The sequence below is a fragment of the Cotesia typhae genome, unplaced genomic scaffold (genome assembly GCF_013202065.1).
Source record: "Cotesia typhae breed Kobodo isofemale line unplaced genomic scaffold, CoteBio_Ctyphae contig_43, whole genome shotgun sequence".
Classification (NCBI taxonomy): domain Eukaryota; kingdom Metazoa; phylum Arthropoda; class Insecta; order Hymenoptera; family Braconidae; genus Cotesia; species Cotesia typhae.
Window position 1 is genome coordinate 1147270 of NW_027423752.1, and position 14034 is coordinate 1161303.

At 31.7% G+C, this 14034-nt stretch overlaps 1 protein-coding gene across 1 annotated transcript; it reads left to right on the forward strand.

The window, feature by feature from the left end:
* The first annotated feature begins 7655 nt into the window (after nt 1–7655).
* LOC141528225 (achaete-scute complex protein T3) lies at nt 7656–10077 on the forward strand. The gene is made up of 2 exons (XM_074244160.1): nt 7656–8925; nt 9869–10077. The coding sequence occupies exon 1, from the start codon at nt 8042–8044 to the stop codon at nt 8912–8914; it is 873 nt and encodes a 290-aa protein (XP_074100261.1). The 5' UTR covers nt 7656–8041; the 3' UTR covers nt 8915–8925; nt 9869–10077.
* The last annotated feature ends 3957 nt before the right edge of the window (nt 10078–14034 follow it).

The window sequence follows — 14034 nt, forward strand, 5'->3', positions numbered from 1 at the left end:
AGCATCCAGACAGTGTATACGCACTGTGTCATAGTATAACTATACCCCATGCGTACCACGGAATTTGTATACGTAATATAACCTGTGCCGGGTCGTGTGTGACAGATGCTAGTCGCAAAGTAGAGGCTAACATGTGGAAATCGATATTCGTATTTGGGGTGTATATGTAGACTGTAAACTGTAGCCCGTAGTCTCCCTTTGATTCCTGATGGAGCACATGTGTCTATAAAACAGGTACTCGCGTATCTCATGTGTATCAACTATCGAGCACAGGCATGCTAATGTATGTCATCTCAAACTTTAATGATATCAGGTATGGTATATTATAAGGACTTATATTAAATACTTTCGCTTTTATTAACTTTCAGAAAAAAGTTACAGTGCATTAAAATTCTCATAAAATTTTTTTTTATGTGGATATTTATAAAAATTAGCCATATTAGGCCATATAAAGCCATAACAAAATATTGATACTTCCATATACGGTCTGATATATAGCTAATTAGCCGCATCAAGCTATATATTGATATACGAAGCTATATTAAACATTACATATGGACAAATATGCCATATATATGGCCTGATATGGCCATATAAAATTTGAAACGTTCTGATCTTTCCATATGTAAGCTGATATAAAATTTGGCCATATCATGCCATATAAAAATTATAAATAGATATATAAAGCCATATAAAAATTATGTGAGTCCTGATATGGCTACAGTAGAACACGATATTCTCACAAATTGCCATATATGAAAATATCGGCTATATCAGGTCATGTATGGACATATTAATAGATATATATGAATATAAATAATACATATGGCCTTAATAGAAAATTTAATATTCCCATATATGGTCTGATATGCTAAATTAGCCATATCAAGATATATATGGATATACAAAGCCATATTAAACACCATATATGGACATATCGCCATATATATGGGCAAATTGCCATATATATGGACACATTGCCATACATGGACATATTGCCATATACATGGACATATTGCCATATGTATGGACCTAATGCCATATATATGGACAAATTGCCATATATATGGCTTAATATGGCCACACATAATTTGCGATGTGTGCTGATCAGTCTATATAAAAGCTGATACAAAAAATCGGCCATATCAAGCTATAGATAATGTGTTCGGAAAAAATTAGTGTTGAAAAACTATTTCTCAAAATTTCTCTCTCGTCCTCCAACTCTTTTAAAGAAATTCGATCCTCTGTAAAAATCCTGATCAATTTTTCTCTTCATAAACCCTATTTCCCCGAAATTAATAAAAACAAGTATCGTATTTTCGTCATTATAGAGACGACATTAAATTTTTCTAAAAGATAGAAAAAAAATAATACTACCGTAAATTATCACTTAAGACTTTGGATCTCTAAATTACTAGTTATCAGTCGGTCAAGCTCTGTGGGGTGTCGTCTTTCGCTAATACGAGTCCTGGGAGCTCAAGAACTAATCCTCTTAATTTTTAATTCTCTACTTGTGTCTCTTTACTTAGATAGGCTGTAAAATACGTATTTGGTACTACTGAACTTCAAATTTTAAGAGGAAAGATGTTTAAATCACTTTTAAAATTCAGCTCAAGTAACTAAAAAAAAAAAAAAAAAAAAAAAGAAGTAAATACATAAAATGAAAATTTAGTAGAGGTCATTTTTTAGAATTAAACAATTAAAATTATAAAAATTTTACACTTATTGAAATAAACAAGGAAATTAAAATTACCAAAATTTAAAGTAAAAATAATGTTTTATTTTCGACCCGGGTGTATTTCGAAAATGTATGTATTTATCGAGAGCCAGGACAGGGTATACTTTCATTTATAACTGTTGATGGAGATCATTAATAACCTTGCGTTCTTCCTCATTGACTCCTCAATTAATACCCGCTTAATTGCATTCCCATCGGAATTTATTTCGGAGCATAAAATAAAAAAAAAACTATAAAATTGCACTGGTTAAAATCATGGACCGGCAATTATCACAAAATTAATTACCGGCGTGGTGAGATGACCGATGCAGTGATTAGTGACTGTGATTGCCGATCTATAGATCTCGAGACTCCTGTTTGGAAATATACAATATGTATTTTATTGAAAAAAAAGGTCCGGAATAATAATCCAAGAGAAGATAGCACGCACTAGCCGCGGGCCACACGTCGAAATGCAAAAAAAAAAAGTATTTGGGATAGATAGGCAAGCCTCGATCGAAATGTTGTTGTGGTTGTTATTTTTGGTGAGCAAGAAGTGATCGGGAGATTACGATCTTAATGGGGTAGTTTTGCCAGTCGATCATTCGATGAACGAGGATTTGATTCTTCGATCGGCATATCGACTATCCACTCTCTAGGGAGCTTTATAGATTGATCTGACTCGATTGTCCAGATATGCCATTCTGATTTAAGTATTTTATATTATTTTATACGATATCGGGAACTTACAGCTTCTTTTTGTCGTTTGATCATGTTTAATTGGAATTTATGACGGCGAAATTTAATATCCAGAAACATTAGTCGGACATCGGTCGTTAAAACGTTAAGTTGTTGCTGGAGATCTCTTCTGGAGATTTTTTTTTAGTTTTTTCGGTGATTGGGTTCTAGTTCTAGGTAATTGAGAAGTTTTCCAAATTTTGAAGTTTGAAGGTTGATACTGAGAAAAATAGTGGGTAGATGTTAATGTCTATGAAAGTAAAATTGAAGATTAAGACCTAATTTATCTAATAAAATTTGGACCAAATTTTTATCTTCAATGGTTCAAAAGTTATGAGCATTTAAACATAAATAATGGGGTTCAAAAAATTTATAATTATGTTTTAGACAAATCATGTAAAAAAAATTTCTATCTTGAAAGCTATTGGTCGAAAGTTAATGATCATGAAATTAAAGCTAGAGAACTAATCTATTCAACAAAATTTGGACCAAATTTTTATCTTGAATGGTTCAAAAGTTATAACCATTTAAAGATCGATGATGAGTTTCCAAAAATCAAAATTACATGATTTAGACTATTTTTAAAATTCTATATCTCGGTAAAGAATAGTGGAAAAAAAAATTTTAAAATAGGAAGATATTCTTAACCTTACAAGGTTTCTAAAAAAATTTTGAAAATAAATTTCAACTCCATTTCCGAGTGATGATGTTACAAAAAACCAGAATTTAAGAGTTGAATAAAAGTAAAAAAGAGTAAATTTTATTAAAAAAGTGTCTTAGTCATGGCTTTCTCAAAGAAATTGCAACACAAGTGTCAATAAAAAATAATACCGACTCCTTACCGAGAAAAGAACAAAAAAAAATGTAAAATGGGATTAAAATTAAAGCCGAAATTGGTTCACGATCAATGGAAGGAAATTCGGTTGATAGCCGTGGCAAACGTATCATCACCGTGCGAGCTGTATTTGTACATACACGTGATTCGGTAATTACCTATATATGCATATATTTATGGCTTATGAGCTCCGGTGGTATCGGTACGACCAAAGCAGGTTTCCAGGACAATCCGATCCGGAGAAAACGAATAATCAGACTAATTTTAAACCCATTGCGCTTATTTATTCATTAAATAAATGTGCCATTGTGTATTACAAGCGTCTCTTTTAATTCCCATTATCATTTCATATGTTTATTATTATTGTTACTGTTATTGTTAACATTTCAATGCCTGCAATTACTAACTATCATGTTGTCTATTTTAACGGGTCTAGAGTTAATTAAATTTACTTTATGTTATTGTCGCGGGTTTTAATTGTGGGTTTTATTAATTGCGCATCCTTCCTTCTTGCAAGGACTTATAAATTTTCTTAAGGTCGCTCGCTACAGATTTTGCTATTTTCAGCTGGGATGCTTATGTTACTAATTAAATAAAATTAATTAAAATAAAACTTTATAAATTTTTACTTGTCAGAAGTTATTTACAATTATTATCAAGGTTTTTTTTTTAGTTTTTCAGTTCATTATGAAGTCCCAAATTTTGATCATTTTGATAATTTTTACTCAAAAATTGAGGAAGAAATTTTGATCATTTAGACAATTTTTACTTAAAAATTAAAGAAGAAATTTTTGCAGGATTCTACAGATTCAAAATAAGTGATTCAATTTTTTTTTGGGTAACTTTTGAACCGTTGAAGATAAAAAATTGAACTTCATTTTTTCCAGTAGATTAGTCTTTTAGCTTTATTTTCATTTTTGTAATCAACTTTCGATCAATAATTATCAAGATATAGAATTTTTACGAATAATCTTCTGAAAAAAAATTTTTGAGACTCATTAATAATGTTTAAATGACTGTAACTTTTAAACCAGTCGAGATAAAAAATTAATATAAATTTTTTTTGGTAGATTAGTCTTTTAGCTTTAATTTCGTTATTATGATCATTAACTACCGGCCAATAGCTTCCAAGATAGAAATTTTATTTACATGATTTGTCTAAAACATAATTATAAATTTTTAGAAACTCATTATTTATGTTCAAATGGATGAAACTTTTGAACCATTCATGATAAAAATTTGGTCCAAATTTTGTTGGGTAGATTAGTTTTTACCCTTTAATTTCATTCTGGTGATCATCAACTTTTGCGCGACAGTTTTTGAAATATCAAATTTTGAAAAGTGGTTGCCCTGAAACATTATTATTAATTTTTGGAAACTGATTATAAATGTTTAAATGTCCATAACTTTTGAACAATTGAAGATAAAAATTTGGTTCGAATTTTGTTGGATAGATTAGTCACTTAGCTTTAATTTCATGTATGCAATATTGAAGTTTCCATTTATAGTTTTTAAGATATGATTTTTTTAAAATAATCAAAATAATAACTCGAAATAAAAAATAAAAAGAAACTCCCTCAAAAAATTGATTAATAAAAAACGTCGCCATAAATTTATCACTTAACCATCAAATCCAGAGTCTCAACTTGCAAAGTAAAGCACTGTCATGGAAACCCGTTGAATTTTTTGAGTCAGCATCTTGCAGCTCGACAAATTTCTTGACCGCAAACCAGGTACCTTCATTATCCCGTCCTCGAGACCCAGTGCGCGTAGCACGACACTTATTGTTAGTTATACCCTCGAGAGTGCTGCTGCTCTTCAATTTTTTCCCTCTTTCAGTTTACAGTCCGGGGTCCTTTCCCACATCGAGTTTCTTGTCCACAAAAATGTCGACCCAGGTGACAACGCTGAGATTCGCGGACGCGTCGCTAAAACTCTAAATAAAGCCGCCATATCCCACACCCTTGACACCAAATAATCCTTTCTTTCCTTTTGCTTTTCCTTCTCCGTTGGACTTTGCCTTCCCAGCAACCTTACGATCCAGCCAAGTACCTGCTTTGTTCTCTCTTGCCAAAGTCAAGTGTCCGATTTATTACTACCAGGTTTCTTACATCTCCAGGCAACGGCAATAATTTTTGACAGCTATCATCTTTAAAAACTTTATATCTTGAGAACTATCAGTCAAAAGTTGATCATCCCAAAAATGAAATTGAAGCTGGAGAACTAATCTATTCAACAAAATTTGGACCAAATTTTTATCTTGAATGGTTCAAAAGTTATGACCATTTAATCATTTAGAATGAGTTTCCAAAAATTCATAATAATCTTTCCGTACAATCACTTTTCAAAATCTGATATTTCAAAAACTATCGCTCAAAAGTTGATGATCACCAAAATGAAATTAAAGGGTAATAACTAATCTACCCAACAAAATTTGGACCAAATTTTTATCTTGAATGGTTCAAAAGTTACATCCATTTGAACATTAATAATGAGGTTCAAAAAATTTATTATTTGGTTTTAGACACACCATTTTAAATAAATTTATATCTTGGAAGCTATTGGTCGAAAGTTGATGATCATAATAATGAAATTAAAGCTAAAAGACTAACCTACCGAAAAAAAATTATATTAATTTTTTATCTTCATTGGTCCAAAAGTTATGACTATTTGAAGATTAATAATGAGTTTCCAAAAATTCAGCTCTAAAATTTCGACACTTTTCAAAATTGGATATCTCCAAAATTATAAATCCAAAAAAATTTTTTAAATCATGAAATTTTCGATTAACACTTAAACTTTGTACAAAAATTTTGAAAAAAATTTTTAACAACTTCCAGGCCCAAAAAATATCAAAATTCAGAGCATGAAAGTGATCGTACTTCCAAATAACGACGTTAACACAAATTTAAATATAAATATGATAAAATAAATGAGTACTTTCACGCATCGACCTACGCAATAAGAGCACTTGTTCATCGTTAAGTTAACTCAGTCTCGAATTAAATTGCGGCTCGGGCAGAAGAAGCTGAAGCAAAAGCTAAAGATGAAGATGAAGAAGAGACGGGAGTAAAGACTTGATACCTGTTTGGAGTTTGGTGTTTGGTTCTGGAGCATATTCCAGCGGATAGGGATAGAAGCAGAGAACAGAAGACGCCCGAGAACGTGTTGCTACCACGGGCTCAGCATCTCTGTTCTCTGGTTCGCATCAACCATCAACCATCAACCGGTAGAGTGAGGAGAGGAGCGATATAGGGAGCAAAGAGCAGATACAAGAGTCAGCCAAGACGGGTGCTTTGTATATTAAGATTTTTATACGTGTGTGTGTAAGCTTATGTGTGTGTAGGGAAGAAAGAAGGGAGGAGAGCGCGAGCCAGTATACAACATACACAACATACAACATATATCGAAGATGCGCGGTGGATCGCACGCGATGCGCCCCGCGGGCAACTTAAGGTGGGGATCAGGCGGTGGTACGGCGCGCGCCAGAATCTGAGGAAGGGAGAGGCTCGCGTCTTATACTTCCCCTCACACACGCGTTCCTTCACCCCCCTTATTTTTCTTTTTAACTCTCCAAGCTTCTTCTTGCTCTTAATCTTTAAATTTTTTCACTTTTTTTGATGAAGTTCATTTTTTTCTTGCAGAAATTTTTAAATTTTCTTCAGAATTTATTTTGAATATTTGGAAAAAATTTTTTAAAAATTGGTGAAAATTTTTTGATGTAAAAATAATTAAAAATTGAAACAATTTTTCATTAAAAATGATTAAAAAAATTAAAATAAAATTTTTAGAGGGTGAAAATTTTTTGATGTAAAAATAATTAAAAATTGAAACAATTTTTCATTAAAAGTGATCAAAAAAATTTTTTTTTGATTAAATTTCGCAATAAAAAATTAAAATAAAATTTTTGGTACAAATTTTTTAATAATGAAATCAAAAAATTAGAATTTACAAATCAAATTTTTCAGTAAAGAAAGCATAAAAAATTTTTTTTTATTGAATTTCGAAATAAAAAACTACCAAAAATAAAAACATAATTTTCTTCAGAATTTTTATCGATAAAAAATGATATTTTTTCATTATTTAATATTCTTAATGAAAAATATTGTAATTAAAATTTCTTAAAATTTTAATAATTCAACAATGTTATATTTAATAAATTCTTAAAAAATTAATACCAAGTCGATCAACTATTTTCCCAAAAAAAAAACCCAAATTCAGAACTCATAGCTTTAAAAATAAATCTATTTTTCTAGTATCAAAATTTAACGAAAAGTAGACAATTTTCCAAACAATATTAAATCCCTTACAACTCTGAAATAGTTCTCGAAATAAAAGTAAAGAGGGGAGTCCCTAAGCCTTCTCTGGACGCATCGTCCGAAGTAAGGTGGGAGGCTACTTTTCGTACTCGGAAGGTCCTAGTGGGGCGGAGGGCCCTACGCGGGGCCTGGGTGGGGATGCGGCGCGTGCCCAGGCAACCTATAAAAGCCGGCGGTACCCTCTTCTGCCGACATTTCGGGAGCTGCTTTCGTTGCGTAGGCATCGAGGGTGCGTTCGGTAGTAGCTATAACTTCGATAGTATCGTAACATATCGTGGAGTTAATCACAAACCGTTTAACACTTATAATTAAACATTGATCATAATAATCTTGCGTACCAAGTTCGGTAATTGAAAGTTTGAATTTTCCGAAATTCTCAAAGTTTTTTCAAGTGCCGGGACTAAAAAAAAAAGTACATTGGTGTTTTGTGATATGACATTAGTGGGAAACGACGAAAACACATCGCCCATAATGTTGACCATGCAGCACCATCAGCAGCACCACGCTCACACACAGCAGCACCATCATCAACACCAACAACACAATCACAGTCATTCAAATAACAGTTTGACCAGCAACAGCGTGAATCTCCAGACCCACCGGAGCAACGTGATTGTTTCAACCGGAGGACTGTCCTCGGGTTCCAGCGAGCTCAAGGCCCAGAGCTGCAAAAGGAGCAAGATGTACCAAACTACTCCTTACGGAACAGTTCCGCACCAGCCGGCCTCAGTTGCCCGCAGGAACGCCAGGGAACGGAACCGCGTTAAGCAGGTTAACAACGGCTTCGCGACTCTAAGGCAGCACATTCCTCAAAGTGTCGCACAAGCCCTCGGAGGCAACACTGCGGGGACCCACGGCGGCTCCAGGGCTGGAAGCAAAAAACTCTCCAAGGTTGAGACCCTCAGGATGGCTGTTGAGTACATCAGGAGCTTGCAGCGCTTGCTGGATGACCACGATGGCTCTGACATGGGAAGCGCTCTTTCTGGCTCCAGTTCTCCCAGTCCCTCCTCTACCTGCGGCTCCAGGGTCGAACTTCACCAGGATATTCAGGATCTCCATCATCAGCATCTCAGGCAGAATCCCAGTCCTTCGAACTTCATGCTGCCTTGCTCTGAAGCTTCCAGCTCCCCCACACCCAGCTTTGTTTCCGAAACTTCTTCTTCGGGAAGTCAAGGATACGGTGCCACTTTTACTACTCTCTATGCGCCCAATACTGATGGGTACAATATTAATTATGAGCCCATGAGTCCGGACGATGAGGAATTGCTCGATGTCATCACCAAGTGGCAGGAAAATCAGCAGTGAAATTTTATCAGGTTGGTTTTTTTTTTTTTTAATATTTGTTTTGATTATTGAAGTGTGACTTTTCATCATTTTTGGAAAATTTTTAAGTGCTTTTTTTTTTAATCAACTTTTGATGATTTTCTTTCAATTTCAATCTATATAAAATTTTTTAAGTGTAGATTTTTATTTTTAAATTGTCAAGTTTCGATAATTTTTTAAAAATTTTATGCCAATTTTGACATGTGTAATTTTTAATAACTTTTTTAAATCACCGTAAATTTATACAAGTGTATTTTTTTTTATTTTTTAATCCTATCAAAATTTATAAATTTTTTAATGAATTTATTTAATATTGAATATTTATTTAAAAAAAAAAAAAAAAGATCAAAAATTGACAAAATTTCTTTCAACGAAAAATATTTGAGATTTAAAAAATGACAGACAATTTTAATCAATGACACAAAATTTTTCCACAATGAAAATTAAAAAAAAATGTATTATCGTGACAAATGAGTGCGATTGTAAAAATCTTGTTTTTCTGAATGAACGTTCGAATTGTTCGGATCTATACCATATTTTTTTCTCCATCTTTATCCTCATATACACATATACACCCATAGAGTATCCCCAGGACAATTTAGTCTCGCGGTGCGTTTAACTTGAATGCCTGAAAGAACGTTCAGGATATACCAGTCGCCTCCCTCCTCTTTGTCGGTTTTTGAACCGGTACGCTATTATTTCTCTCTATCCCAATGCTCTATCTCTTTCCGAAGCTTATATATCATATATACATATAAAAACTCCCGCAGTTCTAAACGCAAAGCCCTCCACTACCTGACAACCCCGTCTACCTGCAGTTTTAAAATCTCAAATCCAAAGTACAAATCAGAGTTTCTAAAACACATCGAATCGATCTAAAAAAAATGTGAATTTAAAATTAATAAAATTTTTTATTTTTTTTTTTTTTTTTTTCAGAAATTTGGTACGGGATGTGCAAGGACTGAAATATACGCCTGTGATCTAGTCAATACTCTCTTGGAATCCTGAAAAATTTCACAATTCCTCAATAAGGAACGACAAAATTGTAAATAATTACAAATTTTTTAAAAAATGTAATTTGTAATTTTGTAAATTGTTTTTATTTTATAATTAAGATTTTATAAAAATAAAAGATTAAAATTAGTTGAAAAATATTTATAAAAATAGATAGAATTTATATTGTAATAAATTTAAACCTCGAAGATTGTAAATATTTTATATATGATACATTATTTTATTGAATATACAAATATAATGATGGAGTAAAATTTATGTGGTCTTGTTTATTTGAGTATTTAAATTTTATTTGAGTACCTGAAGGCATTAAAATGAAGAATTTTCACTTGATTTATGATTTACAATCCTAAACAGATTTAAATGGACAGTCTTGAAACTGTTAACGTGTCTGGATCAAGTGTAAAATTTAAAAATTTAATTACCCTGAGACATTTATTCTAGGGGGTAAGTTAAGCATTAGTTCCAAAGTACAGAGCTGAGTTTTAAGTTAAGACTGAGGATGAGTATTTGAGGCTTAAACTTAAGTCTGAGGACACACGGCAATAACAGCCCGAGGGTTCTATTCGGTATAATGCATAATGGTGAGCGAGTGAAATAAGTAAAACGTTAATGTCCATAAAGTTGGAATGAGCCTTAGGGATAAGGGCGGTTGCTCAGGCATAATATCCCTCAGAGCTCCGAGGGAGCAACTTATATGTAGTTTGTAGTATGGTCAGGTATAACTAATTTTTGGACAAGTGGATCTCGTGAAAAGCAGGACATACCTGTTCGATGTACGCACAAACACCCATTTATAAATTTTACGAACCCTTATTGTTCTACCGGGTATTATGAGTGCTTAAGTTTACTGCCAGTAAGAAAATTGTTACTGGCAATGGTTAATGTTAAAAGTTCAGTTTTACTCTATACTTTGTACTTTATAAATGATTTTTTTTTCAATTTCGTCATGCTTCGATTTTTTTACACGCTGGTTTGTCGCTGGTATTGCATTACTTTCATTCGGGGCTTGTTTTTGTAACTTTATTGAAAGTTTAATGATCATTTTTATAAATTTTTTTTTTTTTTTTTTTTTCAATATAACCCGTGTAAAAAAAAAATTGTCCGAAAAGAGTCATAAGCTTAGGATCATAAACGTAACAGAATTTAGGACATTTTTATGACACCAAACCGAAATGAAATTTCGATTTTAGAAAAATATTGTCGCAATTACTCAGAGAAAAAATATTGTAAAAAGTACTTTTATGACAATTTTAGGATACTTTTATGACAATTTTAGGACACTTATAACAATTGTCATAAAAGTATCATAAAATTGTCCTAAAATTATCATAAAAGTGTCCTTAAATTCATAATAGTGTCCTAAAATTGTCATAAAAATGTCCTAAAATTTTGATAAAAGTATTTTAAAATTGTCATAATATTATTCTTATATTTTATATTAATGATTCTCAGTTTTTTAAAACAATCCTAAGAAAAATGCGATTGATATTTAATAAAACTTCACTTGAACTTCGGTCAGCATACACAGAAAGAAAGAAAGTCTTGAGTCAAGAGTAAATTTTCTTAAATCAAGAAAATCTTACAGAAGATTGAAAATTTGTTGACTAAAGATAAAATTTCTTGAACGAAATAAAATTTTTTGAAGCCAAGAAAATTTCTTCTTGCTCCAAAATAACTTTGGTATTCTTTACAATTTTCTTGGTTCAAGAAATTTTTTTTTCTGTGTAGGCTGTGTGAAAAAAATTTTAAGAAAACGGTTTTTTCTTGGAACGTCCTTAAAATAAATTTTTCTAATTTCAAATTTTAATTTTAAATTAACAAAAATTTAATTCTTCTATAATTTGTAAAAAAATTTTAAAGAAACAGTTTTTTTCTTGGACCGTCCTTAAATATAAATTTCTTTAATTTCAAACTAACAAAAATTTAATTCTTCTATAATTTGTACAATAATTTTAAGGAAACTTCTCTAATTTGTAAATATTAAAATTTAAAACTGTAATGTTTTTTTTTTTTTTTTTTCGTGAAGTCTACTATCAAAACACAGAGTCTCAAAGAATAACAACGAGCAGGTCATTGACACCGACCACAACTCGGCTTGACTCAATCAATCGAAAATCCTCGTCAGAAGACATTGACGAATTTAAAATTAAAACTTTTCCATGCATAATCGTTTCCCCGAAGCGCTTTGGGTTTCGGCGTGCCTAATCGGCCTTCAAATAATTAAAATGTCCGATATCTGACAACAAAACTTGCTTTGAAGGTGCCTCCCCTTCATCATAGATCCGTCGAAGATGTTCCCTCCTTCCCTAACATATCCATTATCCGCATAAATATATAACATAACATGTAACACGTCGCCGGTAGCTTTGTTCGAGTATCACGCAATCACAAAGTACAGTCATTAGTCATTACCATTACATACATTGTAACAAAGCGAGAATCTCTAATTTGCAGTACCAAAATTCTAAAAAATATATCATTGTATTTTTTTTATGTCTATGCAAATTTCCGACAAGATTCTACAACTCTAAATTGGACAATTGTCAAATCTGCAAAGAAAGAAGTTTTCGTAAAATTTAGCTCTCATTAAATTAGCTCATTTAAAGTCACGCGATATAGCGAAGAAGCCACAACAAACCCGTTCACAATTTACCATTAGACAAAAATTTTATTTCAAGACTTGGAATTTATATTTAAAAAGTAAATAGTCGGTCGTAATCTCCTCTTGAAGCTTGATCTGTTTTGTTGAGGTTGAGCCGAGTCCGGTTTAGATTATTGTGGTCGATTTGGAGGGATGTTGGAGCCTCCCCTGGACCGTATTATATTTTTGGGTTTTTTTAAGTCCATGCCCAAGCACGTTAGCTCGCGATTACCGTGCGGTTATTTACTCAAAAACTTCAAGAGGACATTGACAGGGATATAATAACACCCGGGACTACCCGGACTGACGTTACCGGTCATTAACGAATTCTCGCTCTCACAAGTTCGGGATTGGGTGAAGAGGATCGCAAAAAAACAAACCGACTAAAAAAAAAATTTTCCGATTTTTTGGACCATTATTAGTAGTCTAATGAAGATTTGACACAATTTGCTACTATTCAATAGAGTTTCTAATTCACTTTCAGTCTGTGCTTACATTACCCTTTTTTTACTGAATATTTAATATTTAAATTACGAATTGTACTTTATATATTATTATTTTAAATTATACGGGATACTAAGTTGTTAAGTGCCCGTTAAATTGGAATATATTTTATGGATTATTGTTAAGTTGATGGGGTAAGGAGCAATGCGCTATCGAATGATGTTTTATACATGATTCATACACAAAAAGAAAAACTTTTTGATACAAGGAAAAATTTTATCAGACGGAGGAAAACTTTTTTAAGCAATTTCAAATTTTTGAAAATTTTTTTTGATTAATTCTTGAAGTTTGAAATTTTGACAATTATTTGAATCATGAAACTTAAAATTTTTGGCAACTTATTATTAATATATTTAAAAGGGCTGTAACTTTTGAAGAATTGAAGTTAAAAAATTGGTCCAAATTTTGTTGGATAGATTAGGTCTTAAGCTTCATTTTCATTTCTATGATAATCAACTTTCCGCCAAGAGTTTTTGAGATATGAAAATTTGAAAAGCAATCATCCTGAAAAATAATTATAAATTTTTGGCAACTTATTATTAATGTTTAAAATGGTTGTAACTTTTGAATAATTGAAGATAAAAAATTGGTTCCAATTTTGTTAAATAGATTAGGTCTTAAGCTTCATTTTCATTCCTATAAAGATTAATATTCGACCAATAGTTTTCGAGATATAAAATTTTAAAAAGTAATCATTCTGAAAAATAATTGTAAATTTTTGGCAACTCATTATTAATATTCAAAATGGTTGTAACTTTTGAATAGTTGAAGATAAAAAATTGGTTCTAATTTTGTTGGATAGATTAAGTCTTAAGCTTCATTTTCATTTATATAATGATCAACTTTTGGCCAATAGTTTTTGAGATATAAAATTTTGAAAATTACCCTAATGATAGAACTTTGTATTTTTGGAAACATAATTAATGTTTAAATTTTCAAA